At 44.1% G+C, this 22,870-nt stretch overlaps 1 protein-coding gene across 1 annotated transcript; it reads left to right on the plus strand.

The window, feature by feature from the left end:
* The first annotated feature begins 12,173 nt into the window (after window positions 1–12,173).
* Window positions 12,174–22,870, plus strand: OAT (ornithine aminotransferase). The gene is made up of 10 exons (XM_064716986.1): window positions 12,174–12,317; window positions 15,325–15,551; window positions 16,032–16,256; window positions 16,383–16,478; window positions 17,046–17,173; window positions 18,454–18,576; window positions 19,242–19,370; window positions 20,018–20,131; window positions 20,908–21,052; window positions 22,066–22,870. The coding sequence occupies exons 2-10, from the start codon at window positions 15,353–15,355 to the stop codon at window positions 22,224–22,226; spliced, it is 1,320 nt and encodes a 439-aa protein (XP_064573056.1). The 5' UTR covers window positions 12,174–12,317; window positions 15,325–15,352; the 3' UTR covers window positions 22,227–22,870.

The raw sequence follows: 22,870 nt of genomic DNA on the forward strand, positions 1-22,870 counted from the left end.
GGCGGCAGCGCCGGGCAGCCCCGGGAGCCAGGAGCGCACCTCAGCCCTTCTGACCCAGCGGGGAACACCGTCATCACTTCTGCTGCTTGCGTGGCCATTTGAAGTGTAAGAAAGTTGATTTTTTCTAGGCGGCAGCACGCTTAACTTTGACACACAGAGAAAAAAAACCCCACTGTAACCACTGGATTTTATTAGCACCTTTGAGATGTAATTATAGGTGTTGGAGATGGGAAAAGTAACCCTCTTTACACATGCCTGACACTAATTCCCTGCAGATTCTTCTCCAAGTTCATTGTTAAGATGCTCCTCGCTGCTGTTCGGCTTGCCAGCACACGTCTGAAGCCTCGGGGGCTCGGGAGCTGTGGCACTCGTTAGCAGCTCTGCGATCCCGATGCTGATGAGGGTGCAGGCGGCCGTGTCGGATCCCAGGGATGCTCGGCAGTGAAGACGTCCCCAGGCTCTGACTGTGCTCGTGGGACTCTGCTGAGCCCTGTTTGACCCACGTTTCGTTATCGTTTCTGAAAACTGCCAGTCACGTTCTTGACACCCTACCTGGAGGAGAGCTTCGTTTGGGAAGGTGCAGGAAAATGCAGCTCTGTGTCATTGGGAGACAAGAAGGAAAAATCTGCCTGGTCAGTGGGAAAGTGTTCAACTGCTGCTCATGTCCACAGCCTCTCTGCGTTTCTGTGCAGTTCAGTCCTAATGACTTCACAGGTTTTGGATAAGAAATCTAAAGATCATTCTTTTTGCAGAGACCAGTTGTTCTTGTAATAACACAGCATTAGTGCCAAATGAGGCAGAAATGAAAACATAAATCAGAGAAAATGATTACATTATTCATTTCTTTAAAAATGGGGCATTTGTGGTAGAAAGTAAGTAAAACACAGAATTTCCAGCATGCTGAGAGACCTACTTACCATAACAGAGAAACACATGCTTTTTCTGGTTTTGCTTTTTGGAGCATTTGTTAGAAGGAAAATCACATTTCATCTTCGTCCTTACAAGCATCGGAATGAAAAGGAATTTTAGCTGGGGGCTCATCTGTCCCTGAATGGATGGGAAGTAATTGGTTTAAAAAAATCTGTCTCATGCAGTTTTACAAATTATTACAACACAGTATTCCAGACTGTATCCTCTCTGTCTCTGACAATGCTTTAAAGTACACACTGGCTTTCCAACCAAAAAACTTAGCTCATAAATCCTATCTAGCTCTTGTGTTGGTCTAAATAAAAAGGGTTTTTAAATTGTTCCCTGTTCAACTGTTTTTAATTTTACTGGGATGAGGCACTGTCTGCTTTGTGGACTATTTGCCCACCTGGTGTGGGTCGTGATGGTCCCTGTGTTGCATGTCAGTGACTGAGGGTGATACCCCATCTCCTCCGGGTGGCTGTGAGGAGATGGGTGATGGGACAGCCCTCTCTTGCCAAAGTCACCCTCCTGACTGCCAGCTTTGCAGGGATCAAGGGTGTGAGAGCCACAAGCCTAAGCTTGGGCCAGCTGAAAGGACCTGAGGCTGTCGTTCCACAGAGGAGGTACCCAGTGTCTCCTCAGTGCTTTGCAGAGCTATTAACAGAACACAAAGTTCACCTCGGGTCATGGGCTTGGAAGTCATGGCTGCTGTGTGAATGCCTGTACTTGGAGGTTAATTAAAGTAACTTCTAAGCCCTAATTTAAGTTAGAGTTACAAAAGACAGGGGCATTTCAGCTGCTTGGGGAGCATCCAGAGCTGCCTGCCTTTCTGGCCAGGCAATCAGCAATCCCAAATGCTTGAGGTGCCACTGCTGCTGACCAACTGTGTGTCCACTTCTGGCCACTCGTGGCAGTTGAGAGCTCAAGCCCTGCAGGGTGGGGAAGGCATTCTTGCAGGCTGGCCTAGTCCATCTTCTCTGCCTCAGGCTGGGACTAACTAGACCTAAATCCTCTTGACTATTCATGGCCTCCTACTTGCAATTGTCATCACTGTCCATGCAAAAAACAGGTCTTGATGTCACCTTGCTGTCACTCTAAGAGGTTCCCAGAGCATGATAGGGTTGGTTACCCACAGTGTCCCCACATCCCTGGTACAAGACAGGCTTGTGCCCCGCTATGGTCACAGGGTTACTTCTTCTCCTTGAGAAATGTAAATCACAGCAAAAAAGCAGGGAATATTACAAGTCAAAATAAATAGTACAAATTGTCTCTTCCTTCAAGATGTGGTTTTTTGCTGTTCATAAACCTTTCAAGGCTCTGCTTTGCCAGCAATTTGACCTTTGCCAAAACTGTATTCACTTTAGAGGAAATATTGATTCCTATGCAAGATGCTCTAGCCTTTCTTTTTTGCTATTACTCTGTTTTAGTCACTTCTAGCCCAGATTCCCAGAAGATGTTTCAGAGTTATTTCCAGAGAATGTAGCAGTCATGGTCCCCACTTTGCATGACTTGCACCTCTGCATGGCACTGGAAGGGGGATGCACGTCAGTGGGAATGCAGATTTTGTGGCTCTGACCCCAGGCCACCAAAGTTTTCCTGGCTGAACTCTTCCAAGCCCTTTGGACAGAACCTTCCCTCCCTGCTTTGTTGAGTGGAGGTGCTTGGGTGGATGATTCTCGTTAGGGATGTGGTGCCTGGGCACTTATTCCAAGGAGTCCTGGGAACAGCAATTGCAGTCAAACTTTGCCTTGCCCAGATGAGGCCATTTGCACTGGTAACACTTCTAGAAATGCCCCACTGAGTATCCATTATCTCTAACAATTCTGAATAAAGATTTGTGCAATATTTTCAGGCACAGACAGAAACTGACTCTACTCACAGCTGAATATAGATGTTAAAAGGAATCACGAGTAAGTCCTAAGTGTAAAAAGCAAAAATGCATCTATATTAAATTAAAAGAGCTTTGAATTCAAATGCTCCAGACAGAACAGGAAAGTTAGGAGCCTCTCTCATTTCTGGGCAACCTGATCTAGTGGGTGGCATCTCTGCCCATGGCAGGGGGTTGGAACTTGGTGATCTTTAAGACCCCTTCCAACCCAAACAATTCTGTGATTCAGCACCTGACAGTGTCTGCAGTGAGCACGCAGCAGCAGCTGGGGGTCAGACTGCCCAAACTACTGCCAATTCTGAGTCCAAGAACCACAAAATCACTTTGGAAACACACTTCATTTAACCTGGTAATGAAACAAGTACAGGAGGCAGACTGTGACATCACAGTTAGGGAAATGTTACAAATGTCAATCTAACCAGAATTTCAGAACTGTACTTAAGAAAAAATATCAACAACAATTCATGCATCTGAATTTGCAAAGTTGGAAGAATACAATGAAAAATTAAATAAACGGAGGAACAAAAGATAAAATATATTTATTGGCATGTCATTGACCAAGCATTTTTCTTGAAGGAAATCAATGGGATTTGTTGTGTAATACATGACTGGAAAATTAAACTAAAGTCTATTTCCTTCCTGGCAATCTCTCTCTGGTTCTCTCTCATTATTATTATTAGAACATGTGTAATAAGATTTGTGCTACCTACACACACAGGTTCTTGAGGTGAGAACAGACTCCTGTTTTCCACCTGTGGATTTTTCCTCACTGAGATCAAGTAGGACCATGAGAGAGCCAGAGATGACCCAAGACAAGGAGCAGAGAGAGCTCAGAGGTCTCCTGCTCTCCCTGTTCCTGGCAGAACAGGAGTTCCTTCAGGAGAGATGTGATCACCGATTTTTGTGGTCACCGTGGAGCACGCGAGTCTCACCTGCTGGTGGCAGCAGAGGTTGAGAGGTGCATGGCAGCGTTCTCTGGTGACTCAGGAACGCATGAGAAGTGTTGCTGCGCTCCCAAACACCTCTCAGGAATGGGAGCAAAGTCTGATTTTCAGCAGATTTACAACTCACAGGCAGACGAGGTGTCTAGCAAAATATTTGGTGGGTGAGATCCTCCTGAAGAAAAATTGATAATTATGTTCTTGCATCACTAGGCCTGAACCATTTTTGTTTTCCAGTATGACCCTGTATCAGCTGAAGTCACCTTGATCTTCACAGCACTTTGTTGTCATGGCAAATTCATGTTGTGGGCCCCATTTCTGGTAGTGCACTCAGAAAAAGTTTCTGGGAAGATAATGATGTGTGCAACTAATTTATGAGCTGCTTGTTACAGCTTTGCTTTATCCTCTTAGCTGGCATCTTTACCATGTTGTTCACAGGAGCTTTTCTGTGGTGGCTGCGATTCATGCAGCCTGTAGCAACACTACTACTGCTTTCTACTGTAGCACTGATATTAAACTCCATTTCTCTTAGACTTTCCCCTTCAAACACTGAAGAGTTCTCAAGCTGGCTTCTTTCTCAAGCTGATCATTGCTTTTTCTGTGTTCTTTGTAATGCCACAGGAAAAATGTAATTAGAAATGTGGCATGCCATGGGGCTTAGGCAGGCTGCAACACTGCAGAGGGATTTTAGCAGTATTCAAGATTTGTGCTTTTCCACTGAGCAGCTTCTGACAGATTGAAAACACTTTGAGTAATACCAGATCTATGTACAAGATCAATACAAATAAAAGATTTTTCTCCTTTCTACACATGCTGATTTATTATAGTAGCTTTGATCATAAACAACTGCTATTGTTTAAAGAAAGACACTGTAAACATTCATTAAAAAAAAAGAGTTAATATATGAAATTACATCAACTTTGCAAAGTGGGAACCTTCAAAGCTGTCAGGTTTTTTATCTGTGGGTCTTTAGGAACCTGACACAACAAACTGAGAGTCAGGTCAGTTGAAACCTTGTCCTTTTGGATGAGGCCAGTTCTGTGATGATGTCCCAACATCTGATATTTCCCATGGTGTTTGTGGGTACCAATTGGACTGACAGCTTCCCTTATCACCCAGTCCCTTCCATGGAATTACCCTGCAAAGCACAAGCAATCTCTCTCTTGTTGAATTCAGCATTGCTGAATTCAGGATTTGCTGCATTTCACTGGAATTGCTCCAGAAGAGCAACTGATGAGTCCTAGAGCAGTTTGGGTGGGAAAGGACCTTAAAGACCATCTAGTTCCAACACCCCTGTCATGGGCAGGGAGCTCTGATAGACAAGCTGCAGAGAGAAAAGAATGAATTAAACTCTTTACCAGTTTATTTGTCCCTTCTAAGGATCAGGCACTTGATAGTTGAAGAGTAGACAATTTCTGTCAAGGTCTTTCTGAAGATTCCTTCCTTTTCTATGCTTTCCATGCTTCCATATCTCAAGGTGTGTGATTTTTGAAAACAATTATGATGAAAGAAATTGTCTTGAAACAACAGATTGAAAGCAACTTCCTCTGTCTTAAGATGTATCAAGAAAACCTTTAACCTTCTCAATTATCTAATATTCTAGAAAAATCTAGGGATTGTTTAAAGTCCTGCCTGGGGCAGTGCAGGAAGTCTGGGGCAATGACGAGTGACAGGTGATGCAATCGGTCACTCTGGTGATCTTTCACCTCAGTGATGCCCAGTTAAACCTGACCTGGTGCATTATGTAACCTGTCCAGTGTGTGACCACAGCAGCCCTGCGGTCAGAGCTGAGTGCTCACCATTTAGCAAGGTTGGCAATCCTGGTGGCAGCAATGTCACACCCTGCAACAGCAGGGCTGGTGGGGATGTGTCACCGTGCAATTCTGAGAAGTTTCCCAGCTCCTGAGATAAAGCATATCCAGATGTTCAGTGCTCGGTCCCGAGATTAACCAAATTGACAAGGTATTTATTCTTATTACCCAGTTAGAAGTATTTATGTTTGTTTGCTGTGTGCTCTCAGAGCTGCCATCTGGGTCAGATTTTCAAAGTCAAGACAGCATGTAAAGGAGTTTTCTAGAAATCATTGTCCTGATGAAATCCAAGAATGAAGATTGTGAGTTAGGAAGGTCCTCAGGATCCAAATCAAAATACACTCATTCAAGGAAGGAGCACTTGGAAACCTGAAATTTAAACCAAATCTCATTCCAATTTTCCTTGGATTTTATTTTAACATTTGTGAGTGTTATGCTATAAAATGCCATTCATAAAGCTCTTTTAATCTGTCTTGGGAAAGCCAAAAAAAGATTGTTTTTCCCAAGCTCTCTCCAATTTGTCTTTTTGCTAGTATGATATCCAAGGAATGTGATGCTCGTCAGAAATGTGTGTAGAAAGGCTCATTAAGTTAATTACAAGTCCAAGAAATGAAAGAGCTTATATATCACCTTTAGGTTTCACACAGAAATAAAACATCTCACTTCATTTGTGGAAGGCTCTGGATGTAGGAATTGCTGAGCTGCAGAGGAAAGTGACAGTGTAAGTTCAAACATGGGGAACACTGCCTGAGAGAAGACAGCAATTTAAATTCCTTTGTTTCTGTAATTCAGTTATCTATGCTGTCATCTAACAGAGTATCATGGAAATCTTTGTAAAATAAGCCAACATACAAATCAGGGAGGATAAGCATGAGCTGTAGCTCAAGGTTTATATTTCAAAAGGAACATCAGCTCTAAGGGTTGTTTTTGGTGCTTTACGCTGGGTTAACTAACACCCATCCAATAAAACAGCATTATTCTGAGGGGGCTGTGCTATGCTTTGCCAAACTATCTTGAAAGATATGAACCAAAAGAGAAATGTCTAAGTGGACTAGAGAGGCAGATCTGCTTTGCATGCATTACAATTTGTTGCTGCCCTGTTCTGACACACTGCACTGTGAAATATTCTAGCTGTGCTGCAGGAAAGGCTAAGCTTTCTTGTCCTGCAAGATATGTCTTAATGTAGAGTTCTACTATCAGTAAACACGCAGAATAACACAATCATGGGCCATGGAAAGCCATTTTTCTATATAAGGCACTCTGGGCAATCCAATAATCCCACGCTGTGCCTCAGAGCGTTGTCCAAACACTCCTGGAGCTCTGGCAGGCGGGGGCTCTGCCCACTGGCCTGGGCCTGTTCAGGGCCCAGCCACCCTCTGGGGGAGGAACCCTCTCCTGAAGAGCAAACTTCCCCTGACACAGCCCAGCCAGTCCCTCACACCCATCCCAGAGAGCAGGGATCACTTCTCCCCTGCCCATCGTGAGGAACCTGCAGGGTGCTATGAGGTCTCCCCTCAGTCCCTTCTCCAGACTGAACAAACCAAGTGACCCCAGCTGCCACTTGTACGGGTTCCCCTCCAGACCCTTCACCATCTTTGTAGCTTCCTTTGGTCACTTTTCAGTAGCTTGATATCCTTCACTGTCAGACTGGGACTGCAGGTTGAGTTCCCCAGCAATGTCAACTGTGAGGTTTGCCTTCAAACCTGCCTTTGGCTCAGAAAAGTGCCTATTTTTCATTTTTGCTGAGTGGCAGCGGAGTTTCAACAGAAGGAGAAAGGGTAAAACCTGTCCTTGTGGCTTTGTTACGGGTGGGAAGAGAGGTGGAACTGTCCTCATGCCAGCTCTGCAGATGTGTGCTGGTTTTATGTAATGATGAACTTGCACCTTGAACTCTTGGCTTGGTGAACTCCATGTCCAGCCTGTGCTCACAGGTGAGGAACTGAGGAACTGAACACTGGTGCCAAGGGGCAAAACATCAGCTCTTGGGGGATGCTGGATGTTTCCTGCAGTGCTCCTAAGACAGTGTTAAACAGAGTGAGGGTCCTGCAGTCCTGCCTTGGCACCAGTGCTTGAGCTGCTCCCACGAGCAGCATGTGAATCCCTGGCACACGCTGAGCCTGTGCAGCCAAACCAACACACAATTCCCTGTTATTCACTCTGCCCCTAAACAACCACAATAAGGGGGATGCTATTCCTCAGTCTCCTCACATGCCTAATTCCCAGCAACTTCAATGAGCATTTCTGCCAGAGACAGGGCTGTGGAATTGCTCCTAACAACTGGCATGACTTAACTTGTTCCTTCTTATAACTTTATGGTTTACTTACATGTCAAATTGTATTTTCTGGATTAGCAGAATGAATATAATAACCCTCTTTCTTCAAGTAGGTCAGAGTTTTCCTCTTTTCTGCAGGGCAAATTACTGTAAAATGTGAACATTTCATGGATTCTCTTTTCCATATTTTGGTTACTGTCATTGTGTGTAGTCTTTTAGGTATCTACAGGTAACTAAATAGTACACATTAAGATTCTGCTTTCCCCTTTTTATTCACATCAAATATCTCATCTAGCTGAGAGCAATTCCTCCAAGATCTACAGTAATAGCTACACTATTACTGTGCACAATGTGAATGGTTTAAAACTCCAGTTTTTAAAGAAGAAAGTGTTTAAAGAAGTGTTTAAACAGTGTTTAAACTGAGAAGTTTAAACTACAGAAGAAAAGTGCATATTTTCTGTGCCTTGATAATAAATACCAAAAACAAAGGAGGAAAGAAAGTGAACCATGACACTGATCCTACATAAAACTGATCAGGTTTAAATTAAACAGAGCTTTGAAGGTACTTTCTCTCAGGTCTTGATTAACCAGATTCCAGTTTGAGAGTTATTTCATATTTATAATTTTTAAATCTCAGAAACAGTTCATATCAGCTAAAAACCCCACATTTACATATAGTATCTGTGCATTCCACATTATGTCTTTATTTCTTATTTCAGATGTTACAGAATCCAAAACAAGCAAGCCTTTTCTTGCTTGAGGGTTGCTTGTTTGCTTATTTGCTTGTTTTTGAATCTCCACCTTCCAGACAGGAATCTGTTGTTTTCCTGCATGTCTCTTGGGGCAGTTTGCCTCCAGCCCTATGAGGCAGAGCTGAACCCAAGATTCAGCACTTCAATTGATCTTGGTTGCCTTTAGTTTGCATTCTTTACATTTCCAGATGTGCATATCCCTTATATGATGGGTGCTACTTAATCCTTTAGACAAGTTTTGTTCTTCCTATATTTTTCTGGTTATTGTAAAAAGAACATGGTTGGATGAATCCTAAACAATTTGGAGGTGAGCTTAAGAGCATTTAAAGGCAGGTAAAAGGCAGCACTTGAGTTGAGTCCATGAAAGATGAAAGGGATGTAGCTCCCAGCATGTTATTTTTGTGGCTAAATAGGTAGAAGGCATCATTAGCATCACCTGAGATAACAGATCTATGTTAATGAAATGCCATGCTAATGAAATGTCAAAGTAAAAAACAATCCAGCCTTAAAACAGCATTTCTTACCTGGGAAAATCCCATTGATCTCATGGATTGCAAATCCTGGACTGTGTCCTGTAAGGCTATTTAAGAAACGTGAGTAGGCAACAAATAAAATTATGTGATTTTTTCCCTCACACCAGAGATTGTAGAATCATGGTTTGAGTTGGAAGGGACATTAAAGATCACCCAGTTCCAAACTCCCCTGCCATGGGCAGGGACACCTTCCACTATCCCAGGTGCTCCAAACCCTCTCCAACCTGGCCTTGGGCACTGCCAGGGATCCAGGGGCAGCCACAGCTGCTCTGGGCACCCTGTGCCAGGGCCTCACCACACTCATAGGGAGGAATTTCTTCCCAATATCCAATCTAGAGCTACTCTCTGGCACTAGGAAGCCACTCCAGGCCCTTGTCCAAAGTCTCTCTCCATCTTCCTTGTCAGGTCCCTTCAGGAGCTGAAGGAAGGCCTCAGTCAGGTCACCCCAAAACTTCTCCAGGCTGAACAATCCCAATTCTCTCTGCTCCATCCCTCTGATTAACTTGGTGGCCTCCTCTGGACTTGTTTCAGCAAGTTCTTGTTTTTCCCATGCTGGGGACCCCAAATCTGGATGCAGAACTCCAGGTGGGATCTCACCGGAGTGGAGCAGAGAGGCAGAATGAACTGGGACAATGTGTAATACTCAAAACAGAGAGGTCATTGCTTATTTTCAGCCTTAAAATGTTAGGCTTTTCACCAAAAGTCATAACTTCAACTAGAAAGAAAGGGTTTCAATAGCTCCTAGACAGTAACTGCCTCTAGACTTAAGGAACTGGGCACAGTATTACTGTGTATTCATTCAGCAGTCATGACTCTGAAATGTATTTTGCAATTCAGCACCTAAGGCACAACCTTTTGGTGCTTTATGAACTCATCTTTGGCAGCAGATGCAGGGCACTGTTTGCTGGCAGAATTGGGCTAGTAGGAGACACAAATGTATTAGCAAATTGAGCCTTACTCTCTGTGTGTTTATCATTGGCTCTCCTCCCAGCCCTCGCTGCATCAGGCTGACTGCACATTGGGAAAATTTCCTCCGAGGGCGTTTTTCTCCAAAGGCATAAGCAGGGCTGCTCCCTGACATCCAAGCTTTGAGCAATTTGGTTAGAAGATATGACAAGGTTCAGGAATATTTTCAAATTGCTTGCTTTAGTGAGGGGAAGCTATGCAAATTCTCTGTGTGTCAACTAGGATATTGTGTTTTCTTTGTGGAAGAAATAAATTGTTTTCCAGCATTGATAAATTTGTCAGGGCGATTTATGGACAAAGAGCAAGAGGCACTAAGAAGTTACCACTGCTAAGACTGAGGGGTTTTTTGGTTTGCCTTTTTTTTTGGGGGGGGGGGAGAGGGAGTGTTTTTTTGTTGCTCTTCCTAATGAGGTGGATATGATAAAAAGTGAAATACTGTTTGTTTTCTTCTGTACTCTGCTCTTGTGAGATCCCACCTGGAGTGCTGGAGCAGGCCCAGAGGAGGGCACAGCAGTGATTACAAGGATGGAACACCTCTCCTATGAGTAAACGTTGAGAGAATTTGAATTGTTCAGCCTGGAGAAGAGAAAGATCCAAGGAGACCTCAGAGCTCCTACCAGGGCCTAAAGGAGCTCTAGGAGAGCTGGAGAGGTTCTTGGGACAAGGGAATGGAGGGACAGAGCACAGGGAATGGCTTCTCACTGCCAGAGGGCAGGGTTAGATGGGATATTGGGAAGGAATTGTTCCCTGTGAGGGTGTTGAAGCCTTGGCACAGGGTGCCCAGAGCAGCTGTGGCTGCCCCTGGATCCCTGGCAGTGCCCAAGGCCAGGCTGGACAGGGCTTGGAGCAGCCTGGGACAGTGGAAGGTGTCCCTGCCCATGGCAGCAGATGGAACTGGATGAGTTTTAAGGTCCTTTCCGACCCAAACCAGTCTATGATTTTTTTTTATATAAAACCAGAATGTATTTATGAAGCACACCTCACAGTTCCTCTTAAATGCCCAGATCTTCTGGTTACAAAATGCTCTCCAGGTGTAATTTAGCCTGGGGAAAGGTCAGGGTTGCGCTGGCTCGCTGCAGCCTGTCCTTGCTCACCTGCTGGTCCCAGCTCAGAGAACACCGGGCCCTCCTGGACCTCACTGTCCCCACGTTCCCTCCCTCTCTCCCAAGGCAGCAGAGCCTGAAGTTCAGGGTTCCATCAATGCCCTTCCATGAGGAGAAGGGCAGGGCATGGGGACAATGGACGGACCGTGACAGACTGGGGAGGAGATTGGTGCGTGCAGGCAAAACCACCTGGCACAGGAGCTCCATGAGCAATTCCTTAGCAACCTCTGTGAATCCCTGGCTGTTATTCTGAATTATTTTCTGTTAGCCATATATTAAAAGATTGGGGAAAATCTCATGTTCATATCTTGGGAAGAGAAAGGTCAGAGTTGAGCACACACAGAGCACTTGTCATCACACCCCTGGGGAACCTGCACCCACCAGCAGAGGTACCACCATCATCCCACACACTTCCTATTCCCAGGAATGTTTTCCCAATTCCTCTAAATTTTTTGTTAGTGCTCGCCCTTTTCTAAGTAACTTCCTCGAGGGCACAAGTGCGGATGAGCGGTGACAGCAGCGGGAGGGCGCTGGGGCGGAGGGGGTCCGTGTGTGGGATTCTGTGGCTACATGGATTGCTCCCAAGGCTAGTTCGGCAGAGCGGAGACGAGCCGCCAGCCTGAGGGACGAGGATGCCGGTGTGAGGGATGGAGGAAGGCGGTGAGGGAAGGGGGAACGGAGCCTCCGCTCTGAAGGCCGGGGCGCCGGTGTGAGGGAGGGAGGAAGGCGGTGACGGAATGGGGAGCGGAGCCCTCGCTCAGAGGGCCTGGGTGCCGGTATGAAGGATAGGGGAAGGCGGTGAGGGAAGGGGAAACGGAGCCCTCGCTCAGAGGGCCGGGGCGCCGGTGCGAGGGCCGGGGGCACCGCCCCTGAGGACCGGGGATGGGCGGGGCGCTGGGTCGCGCGCGCCCGCCAATGGGGAGCCCCCGCGCCAATGGGAGGTGCCGCAGAGCGGGGGCGGTGGCTGCCAATCAGCCCCGATATCCAATCGGAGGGCGCAATGTCAGTGACGTCAGGCGGGAGGGGCGGGGCGAGGAGCGGTGACAGTGGCCCGCGGCCGCATCCGCCTCTTATTCACGGGCCCCGGCACCGGCAGCACCTTTGGCACCGGCAGCACCTCCGGCACTTCCAGCAGCACCAGGTACGGCCCGTCCGGCCCTCGGGGGCCATCTCTGCCCCTGTCCGGGCCACCGTGCCCCGGTTCTGTCCCGCCGCAGCCGGCCCGGCGGCAAGGCCCCGGGAGCGCTGTCACTGCGCGGGGAGCGGGGGAGGTGACAGTTCCTGAGCCAGCCCCGCTCCGCGATGCCACATCCCTGCCTCTGCACTGTCTGCGACCGTGGCCTTCGGGGCGGTGGCTAGCGGGATCTGGTATTTCACCGCTGGGTTTATTGCTTTTCCTTTTTTTTTTTTTTAACTCGGTTTGCTGGAGAAAAGAAGGCTTAGAGGGGACTTTATCCTATAACTCCCTGAAAAGGGACTGTAGCCAGGCAGGGATCGGGCTCTTCTCCCAGCTGACAATGACAGGATGAGAGGAAATGGGCTCAAGTTCTGCGAGAGAAGGTTCAAGTTGGATATTCTTCACAGGAGGAAATTCTTTCCTGGAAGGCTGATTTGACATTGGCAGGGGCTGCCCAGGGAGGTTTGGAGTGCCCATCCCTGGAGGCGTCCAAGGAAGGGCTGGATGTGGCACTCAGGGCTCTGGGCTGGGGACAAGGTGGGGATCAGGCACAGCTTGGGCTCTGTGATCTCAGAGGTCTTTTCCAGCCTCAGTGACTCTGCAGTTCTTGTCTGCCAGCCCAGGTCCTGAGCTGTTCCTGCTGTGGTGCTGGTCCGCACTGATGTCCCCCTGCTTGTCCCCTCGAGGGTTCAACCCTTTGACTCAGCTGGTAGAGGCTGCAGTGTGGTACCAATTCCTCTCTGCTCTATCAACATGAACCTGAGTGTTGACAGCACCCCCCAGTTACCTTGGGGTGTTTTTCAGGGTCAGGTTCATAGAACCATTCAATTTACCTGTGCAGTCTGCAGGCTCCTGTCTGGATAATCTTGCTCAATAGCTGAGCAAAGCTGTTCGAGTGTTTTACAGCTGTGTTTTGAGTGGTTTTCTGTTCTGATGCAAGACCTTTTCTAGCTGGTGTAATTTCCTGGTTTCTGATTCCTATACTGCCTGCTCCAGTGCATGATCATATTCCTCACTCTTGGTAATGAGTTTGATTTTATTTTGTTTGCTTGGATTTTTCTCCTTATTATGCCCCCCTTATTTCCTGAAATTTCTGTTCACCTTGTTTTGCTGATCATCAACCCCAAATTTTCCCTCTCCTTTTAACTCCAGATTCATCTGTAATTCTCAGCTTTACTCAGCTCTTCTCCATGTAATCTTCCCCACTTGGCTAAAGTGCTGTGGCCTCACTAGCACAGTGTGCAGGGCAATTCCCTGCATGGAGGAAAAAGCCCTTAAAAAAAAAAATCTGATGAAAATTTTCCAATATGCAAGAAGTAAAGCAAGAACCTCAAACTGAGGATCTGTGATCCTTCATGCAGAGAGGTACCTCTGATGCAGGGCAGATAAGAGTTTAACTTCTTTGTACCTTTCATTTCAAGAATGTCTGGAAAATCTCCAAAATCTAGAAGCTTGTGATAGGATTAGCTGCTCTGCCATGGAGCTGTGCCAGGGGCCAGGATGTCACAGACCAATTACAGTTTAGGGGTTGAGCAGGTTGAAATTTTGAGTCATCAGATTTTTTTCTTGCACAAAGAAGTATTTGTCCTTTTTGTTTGAGAAATCCTTGAATAATAATCTTGAAAAGTATTAACACAAAGGGCTAATCTTTAACAGCTGGAGACATGCCCAGAGTTGTGCAGGATTCATCTCTTGCTGGAATGGAGAATGCTGACTCTTCCTCAACACTTGGATTTGGGAGATGGAGAAAAGTCTTTTGGCTTTGGTTAGAAGTGAGGAGCAGAAATGTAATACCTGGGGAGTCTGCGGAAAGAAATGCCTCTCTGTTCAAGGCAGCACATTCAGGCTTTTTTCCAAAATAAATTAGGGATAAATCCATGACTTACTACTTCTGTCTTCTGCAAGCAGCCTGAAATAGCAGCACCTTTGTGTAAGCCATCCTTGCATCCTGGTGTTGGCATTTAGGGGAGGTTTTGCTTCTGTTAGGGGGGGCAGCAGTGTCCAGGCTGCTCAGCTCTTCACCCTGCTGTGTCACAGGGAGGCTGCATTTGATAAGCAGAGCACTTGTTGTGATCTGTGATCCTGCTCTGGGGTTAAACCTTTTGCCAGTTTGTCAGTGGGATGTTCTGTGAGACCAGAATCCTGAGCTTTGGGGACTCTTGGCTCTCTGCTGTTCCCTGCTGTGGGAAGAGCTTCCTCAAACAGCTTTTCAAGTGCCAGCTCACATCCTCTTCTCTGGAAGTATCTTTATATTGACTGAGGAGCAGGCACAGAGAAGAAATCAAAGTACATTTTCCTGATGAAATCCTACCCACAGGTTATCCCTAAATGCTGAAAATACAAGGTTATGTATTCAGGGGAAATTGCTGGGAAAATACAGAGTGCTCTAATGATCATTAATATCTGACATATTATTACTTTACATCTATTTTTTGATCCTAGAATCCCAGAATGGTTTGGGTTGGAAGGGACCTTAAAGCTCATCCAGTGCCATGGGCAGGGACACCTTCCATATCCCCATCCAAGCTGGCCTTGGACACTTCCAGGGACAGCCAATATTGTGGAAGTTTGTGACATGATTTGTCTGATGACAATCTAGTAGAAAATGGACATTTCAACAGAACAAGAAATTAGCTTAGCTTTCTTCCTGTAGTTTATATTAGTAAATCAGAATTTAAGGGGAAGTGAAAAAGGAACACTTAGAGGAAAAATGATGTAACTACTTCACAGGCTTGCTGAGTCACACAGTTTAGTTTTCTTTCTGTTTCTGTAAGTGTAGAGAATAGAAAAAATGACTTGTTTGATGTTAATCCCACATTAATTTATACTTCATATAAGCTTTCTTGGCTGAATTGCAAAATAGTTGAGGAACCTGTAATCCTGGCAGTAAAACCACTTCAATCGTTCAGACATTTCTTCTGAAGACTTCTTAGTGCTAATTATTAACTTTCTTTATTTTTTTCCCCTCCAGACCTGTATCAGAATTCCTGAAGCCCATCATGCTTTCCAAGCTCACCCGCTGCCAGCCCCTCGCTGTTCTCTGCCGGGGTTTTCATTCCTCCCTGAGCTCTGCTACCTCAGTGGCTCCCAAAAAAACCCTCCAGAGGCCTCTCTCCTCGGAGTTAATCTTTGAACGTGAGGCCAAATATGGTGCTCACAACTATCACCCACTGCCTGTTGCTCTGGAAAGAGGAAAAGGTATTTTGTTTAGGTTTTTCCTGGAGGTTGAAGGTGTTTGTGGGTTTGTGGAGGTGAATGAGAATACGGCAGAATGATTTTGACCAGACTGATTTCTGAATCTTTGTTGGATTTTGGTTTTGGGTGGGATTAAGATAATATATGAAATAAAGTCATCAAATGGTTGATTAGGGAGATGGATCATTATGTATAAGGGCACCTGAAAAAATTGTGCTGTCTCTAAAATGTTTTAAAGGGTTGATAATTTCCAGAATAACTCAGCAAGAAAATTTTTAAGCAACTTAATTTCTTCTGTTACCTTGTGAGGAGAGGTTTAATGTTAATGTGAGCAAGAAAAGGTGCATTGGAATCCTATCTAAGTCCTTGTGGGCTGTTCATATATTATCACTTAATTTAAATTTGCTCTTTAATCATGTATGAGGAGCCTTTTTTGGTCTTGTGTCTTTATTTTGTGTGCTGACCACAGGTTTGTTTTCCCAGGTGTTTATGTGTGGGATGTTGAAGGCAGGAAGTATTTTGATTTTCTGAGTGCTTACAGTGCAGTCAACCAAGGCCACTGTCACCCCAAAATTGTGGATGCTCTGAAATCCCAGTCTGAAAAACTGACCCTGACATCCAGAGCATTCTACAATGATGTCCTTGGGGAATATGAGGAGCTGGTCACCAAAATGTTCAATTACAACAAAGTTCTTCCAATGAACACAGGTAAAGAAATATTTTGTTTCCATTTTAGTTCTTGTCTCTGAGATTCACTGGTTGTGTAACATTTTCTGCTGCACTGATGGCCTCTTTCCTGTGCAAAACTGATAATGGTGCTGCTTTATGTTTTAGGAGTGGAAGCTGGAGAAACTGCCTGCAAACTGGCTCGGAAATGGGCCTACACTGTGAAAGGAATTCCAAAATACAAAGCTAAAATCATTTTTGCAGGTATGTTAAGTGTGTGTTATGAGTTGAGGACTTGAGGATCTGGACACTGGGTTAGTGGGAGGCAGCCTGAAGTCACAGGGAAAGAAAGAACATCCAGTCCTCCATGCTCTTTTAATCACTTAAAGTGCAGTACTTTTGATTCCTGAGTTCCTGCATAACTTTTTTGTGGGTTAACTCCTCAGCTTGGTGCCACACCTCTCACAGATTGCACAGTAGGGTTAAGTGCCTTCTTGGCTTCACCCACCAGGACTTTTGTCCTGTATTTTCCAGGTCTTCCAGAAACTGGCATTATCAGAGCTATTTTCAATTTTCCAGACTATTAACAAAACTTAAGGAAATTATTGTGTAAACTTGTCAGATCTTAGAGTATAATTTTCTTTTGGTTTTTGATGTAGCAACAGGGTGTATTTATGCCATCAATACAAAATGCTCACCATTAGGAGGGGGATCCTAATATCTTGTTAGATAACCCTTAAAATGGGTTTTCACCAAGTGGAAAGTCTGATGTCCTTTAAAGTGTTCTGGCTCTTGGTCAGTTTTGTAACAATTTCCCCCTTTTTTTTCCAGCTGGCAACTTCTGGGGCAGGACAATGTCTGCCATCTCCAGTTCTACTGACCCCTCCAGCTATGATGGCTTTGGGCCCTTCATGCCAGGATTTGAACTGATCCCATACAATGATCTGCCAGCTCTTGAGGTATTTGACAATTTTTTGCTCTTTTATATGGAATCATTTTACAATTTCTCTTTGGTAAATAGCAAGGAAGATCAGAAGTTTGTACTTTGAAACATGTGCTTTGACATTAAGATATAGATGTATATAAGGAGCGTGTTTGTTATAATTATGGATAGGAAATGTGGGTAAATTATGCTTTGGGTTTGATTTTCAGTTAGGCTTTAGGATTTGAAAGAAAAACTACATGATCTGTTTCATTTCCCAGCCACCTGGTCTAGTGGAAATGTCCCTGTCCATGGCAAGAAGTGGGATGGGATGAGCTTTAAGGTCCCTTTCCACCCAAACCACCCTGTGATTCTATCACTAGAATTCACTGGAGTTGCAAATATTCATTTCCAGTTTTACATCCTTAAAACCATGCCAGGCTGCTGTTTCACAAACTCCTGAAATGCCAGTGATTCCCAGTATTTCCCTGTGTTTTCTGAGGTTAATCCTGTCAAGCATCTGGGGAGGGGTGACCTTGATTAGGTACAATTTCTGTGAGTAAAAACCTCTGTACCTGTTGGGGCTGCTCCATCCAAGCGAGTGGGCTTTGGAGATGGAGGGATTATAGGACAGAGCAGCTTTTCTCCTTGGACTTGGCTTAGGGGCCACAAAGGTCTCTCAGTGGTTACAGCTGCAGTGTGGAAAGGCTTGTTCAGCTCTGAGCCTACAGCAGGCTGCCCATGGTGAGAGGCCTGCAAGTATTTAATGCCTTCATTAGAGCTGGATTCACTCTGCTCATGGGGCAAGGCTGAGAAAAGCTGTACTAAATTCATGCTGGGAATCATTAGATCTCTTGTGCCTCGTGGACTTCTAAACCTTTTTGAACTTGATAGTGCAGAATGTACCTGTGGACTTTGCTTTAAGGTAAAATTGTCAGGAGAGGCTCAATTCTTTTTGTTTAAGGGAAGAGTTGAGCAATTGTTTGTATTGTATGGGGCAATATGAAACTGAGGGTATTTCTGAGGTGATTTATGAACTGATCTGATAAAGTGCTTTGCAGTTTAAAGCTGGGTTTGCAGTTTGCAAGGTTTGTGCTTCCCAAGCCAGCAGAGCAGCTGATTTCACACTGCCAACAGTGACACAGCATTGGAACTGAAGTGGCACTGAGAGAGAGCTGCCTGACAGCAATGCTGCTCTCATCCTTTGAGGAAGAACACCAGGGCTAGAATCAGGTTCTGCTACATGTATTTTCTGTATTTGACCTGAGTAAAAGCTTTTTCTTTTTGTCTCCCCTCTCCCTGTGCCCCATGTTGCAGCGTGCCCTTCAAGACCCCAACGTGGCAGCTTTCATGGTGGAGCCAATTCAAGGGGAAGCAGGTGTGATTGTTCCTGACAAAGGCTATCTCACAGGAGTGAGGGACCTCTGCACAAAGCACAATGTGAGAATTCACTGTAACATCAGACATTCAACACTTAACACTATATACTGTGTTTATTGGTGTAACTTGTAAGATCACCCTTCTATGCAAGCTTTACAGTTTTATATGCAATTTAATAATTCCCTCTTCTTTCAGTGGAACAGTGCAGGGATACCTCTTGTGTTTTCTGGCAATATCTCACTAAAAAGTACTTCTTAGCAGTGCACATTTTTCACTATTTCTTACTATTCTCACTGATTTAAGTTTCTAATTAATATTCTTCAACTAGATTTATTTTACATTCATTTAACTTCTAATTTCTTTTCCACATTATAAGTTTCTAATTACCATGGCTATGCAAGACCTTGGTTGCTGATGTGCATTGCATAAATGCTACCAAGAATCAGTTACAATAATGGGTTGCTGAATGAAACACTGAGGAAAATGGTTATCAGTGATCTCTGATTTAAAAATCAGTGGTCTCTCTGTTCCAGTAGAACTCAGATTCCTAATTTGTAAGTGCTAGTCATAATTATTTTCATATTTTCAAAGAAAGACATTGACATATTATTAATAAAGTTGTCTTCATTATTGCTGTGATACCTCAAAAAATTGTATTAGAATTGGGTTAGGAATGACAGTGAAAGTAATTGCCTGTTCTGTTTGGATTTTTCTTCTCTTTACAGGTTCTGTTTATTGCTGATGAAATACAGACTGGTTTAGCCAGAACAGGGAAAATGCTGGCTGTTGACCATGAAAATGTGAGACCTGATATAATTCTTCTTGGAAAGGCCCTTTCTGGTGGCTTATACCCTGTGAGTACTAAAGAAATACCAATAATTTAAAGTAACATAAAATTACCCAAACATTTGTTGAATAATCTTTTTTTTTCTTAGTCATCAACACTGAAAATCTGCCAGTTGGAAGAACAATAAATGTGATGTTTGTTGTATTTGGAAATTGTTGTTTGCAAGACTAACTATGATTTATGACCAGACAGTCCAGCTTGAGAGAGACAAAATAAAATAATGGAATACCAAATACTACCTTTATAGCTGAACAACTGGCATTATTTCATTTGTCTGGCATGCCTGCATGGCTGATTTTATCCTCTTGGAGTGACTTAAATTCCTGCTGATTAGGCTGGAAATTACAATGCCTTGAACTATTTTGGCCAACTGACAGACAGGATTTCTGAGTTGTTAAACCAAGTATTGAAGCTTAAACTCTTGAAATAATATTCAGTTTGGAGAAATTCCCCTCAGTGGGATTGAAAGTTGTGTTACCACTCTAGCTAAGTGTATTTAAGGGATTAATTATGGGATTGTCAGATCTGCTGGGAATGTAAATGTAATTTATCACCATAGGCTGAAAACTTCCTGAGCTCTGAGGGAAGGTTTGCTTTAGATATATTAAAGTTTCCTGTTGTAAGTATGTGAATTTGCTGTCCTTCCCATTTTAGGTGTCAGCAGTGCTGTGTGATGATGAAGTCATGCTGACCATTAAACCTGGTGAACACGGATCCACATATGGAGGAAATCCATTGGCCTGCCGTGTGGCAATGGCAGCACTGGAGGTTTGTGTGTGGGGAGAGAGGTCTGGAATCTAAATTAAAAAGGGTCTCATGATCTTTGCTTAAATAAATGGTATTATTTTTCATGCTATCAGTAGAAATCTAGCTTTAAATAAGTATGGAAAATTGGTAGTGGTTATCTGTAGATCATAAAACAAATTCTAAATTTTTTATTGGAAATGTGGCCCACTTCCTGTGTTCTTATGATCTTAGTGTCTTAAATGTCAAAATAAAATTCATCTAGAGGAAGTTTTAAAGCAATTATGTAAATTTAACCAAATACCTTCATTAATTTCATGAAGACATTTTGAAATTGGCTTATTTTTCTATATCAGGAGAAGCTGTTGCTCTGTGACCTCGAGAACAGGTATGGATTTCAAACAGAAACTACAATGTCCCATCCAGAAGGTGCAACTCAATTATTTTGTAATTGCTTAATTGACTACATTGATGCAGGTCACACAGAAAACCTCATCACTACCCAGGACTCAGACTTGGAGAGATTCAGAGCCTTCAGAGGTTTGCTGTTTACTTGCAAATAACAGCAAACAAAGAGCAGTTTATTTAGAATAAAATTTCAAGGACATTACTGTTTCTTGTAGACATGAATGAGTAAAGGCTCAATACCAACCTGCTGGGACTTGCAGCCTGTGCAGGGACACTGTGGCTGCAACAGCCTTTGTGAATCAGCAGGTTCAGTGTCATTATCCATCCTGTCCCATGGTAAACAAAACAGATGCACTGCCCTTCAGCTGATTGTAGATCTGACTTCTCTTTAGGTAATTGAAGAAGAAAATCTGGCAAAAAATGCAGAAATAATGGGTAATCTGCTAAGAAGTGAGCTCATGAAGACTCCATCTAATATTGTGACTGCTGTAAGAGGAAAAGGGCTCTTGAATGCAATTGTAATTCGGGAAACCAAAGGTGAGGAAATAAAAGCAACTGCACAAACACAGCATGGAGAAGTATTTTTCAACTTTAATTGTAGGTAGGGGATGGCATGTAGACAGGATGTGTGTGTTCAGAACATGGCTACAGTACTGTAGTACCAGTGAAAATTAATTTAAGTTACTGTGTGCTGTTAAAAATAGGGTTTTTAATTAAGAAAACTTAAATTGTAGCTGAGGGATGCCATGGAGACATGATGTTTGTGTTCAGAACATGGCTATAGTACTGTAGTGCCACTGAAAATTAATTTAAGTTACTGTGTGCTGTTAAAAATAGGGTTTTTAATTAAGAACAATTGTTTTTAAATTAATTGAACTCTTATGATTTGATAATGTTCAAACCTGATGGTGAATCTGCCTCCCAACAAATGACTATCTCTCCTCTTTGGGAAAAAACTGTCTACAGCTAGAACACCAGTTCCTGCCAGATTATGGGCTGGGATTAGTTGTTTTCAGAAGAGTTAGAAGAATACAATTAATACAGGAGGGTACAAAGAAGGAAAAAATTAATGATGGAGAAGAAATTATATCAGAATAATATTGAATTATATTGGAAATATGAGTATCAAGGTGCTTGATCAAGGGACGCAGTGCTGCAGGAATGTGGTGTCATTTTCCACAATGATGCGCTGAAACCCAGGTTACATAAACATAACCTTATCTGAAGTCCTGTCCACGTGTTCCCTTACCTCCTCCTCACATGCTTCCCCTTTTAAAATTGCTTTTAAAGTCTGAGTGCCAGACAAGCAGTGAGCTGTGAAGGAGCAGAACTGTGTGTGCTGAGGCCAAGGACAGCTCTGCAGCAGTGTCACTGTGCAGATTGCAGAGAGTGACCTCTCCTTTGTGATCACCCCTGTGCCCGCTGGCACACAGCACCAGGTGCTGCAGCTGTGGCACCTCCTCTGCTGTGCTGGGAACGTCCTCAATGTCCTCGATGTCCTGCTGATGTTCTCCCTCCCTCTTTCTCTCCCTCTCTCCCTCCCGTTGCAGACTACGACGCGTGGAAGGTGTGCCTGCGGCTCCGCGACAACGGGCTGCTGGCCAAGCCCACGCACGGCGACATCATCCGCCTGGCCCCGCCCCTCGTCATCAAGGAGGACGAGATCCGAGAGTCCATCGAAATCATCCACAAAACCATCCTGTCCTTCTGAAAGCACGGCCCTTACAGCCTGGCTGCTGGCTGGCCCAACGGGGTGTGTTCACATGTGTGTGATGAAGGCCTGCTCTTGAAGCAAGCATCTCTCATTCCTTTTATCTAAGAGGACTTGACTATTAAAACATAGCTGTATCTTTAAATTATAATGGCTCTGTAGAAAATACAGAAGGATTTTAAAGAATTTCCAGTCTTGAAACACTTGGAAATAAAGTTCTGTATGTACTGAACAACTAAGTTGGAATATTTGAGGGAGATACCTATAGAAATCTGCTTAACTGTTATAAGTCTTGCCCAAAGTTTAAAGTGTGATATATATATATATATTTTAGGTTGCCTTGCACTCTCATACCACTCCCCAAAACATGGCATTTGGCAATTTTTGCCTCTCAGCAAGATGTCTGTAGGATGGAAGCACTTATCATTGTGGGTGAATTTCTGTTTTTCATGTGCAGCTTGAAAAAAATTTCTAATGCTGAAGGTTTGACAAACTGGGTGTTATGCTGGTGGACTTGAGAAGCATCGAGCTGTGTTCTGTGTGTACAATATTTTGATTGTATGACAAGAGATGCTGTTTTCAAGCCTGGCCTCAGTGTTTGGCTTTGCAATCTTGTAAAATAAATCTGAACATTTAGATCCGTT

The sequence above is a fragment of the Zonotrichia leucophrys genome, chromosome 6 (genome assembly GCF_028769735.1).
Source record: "Zonotrichia leucophrys gambelii isolate GWCS_2022_RI chromosome 6, RI_Zleu_2.0, whole genome shotgun sequence".
In the NCBI taxonomy this organism is placed as follows: domain Eukaryota; kingdom Metazoa; phylum Chordata; class Aves; order Passeriformes; family Passerellidae; genus Zonotrichia; species Zonotrichia leucophrys.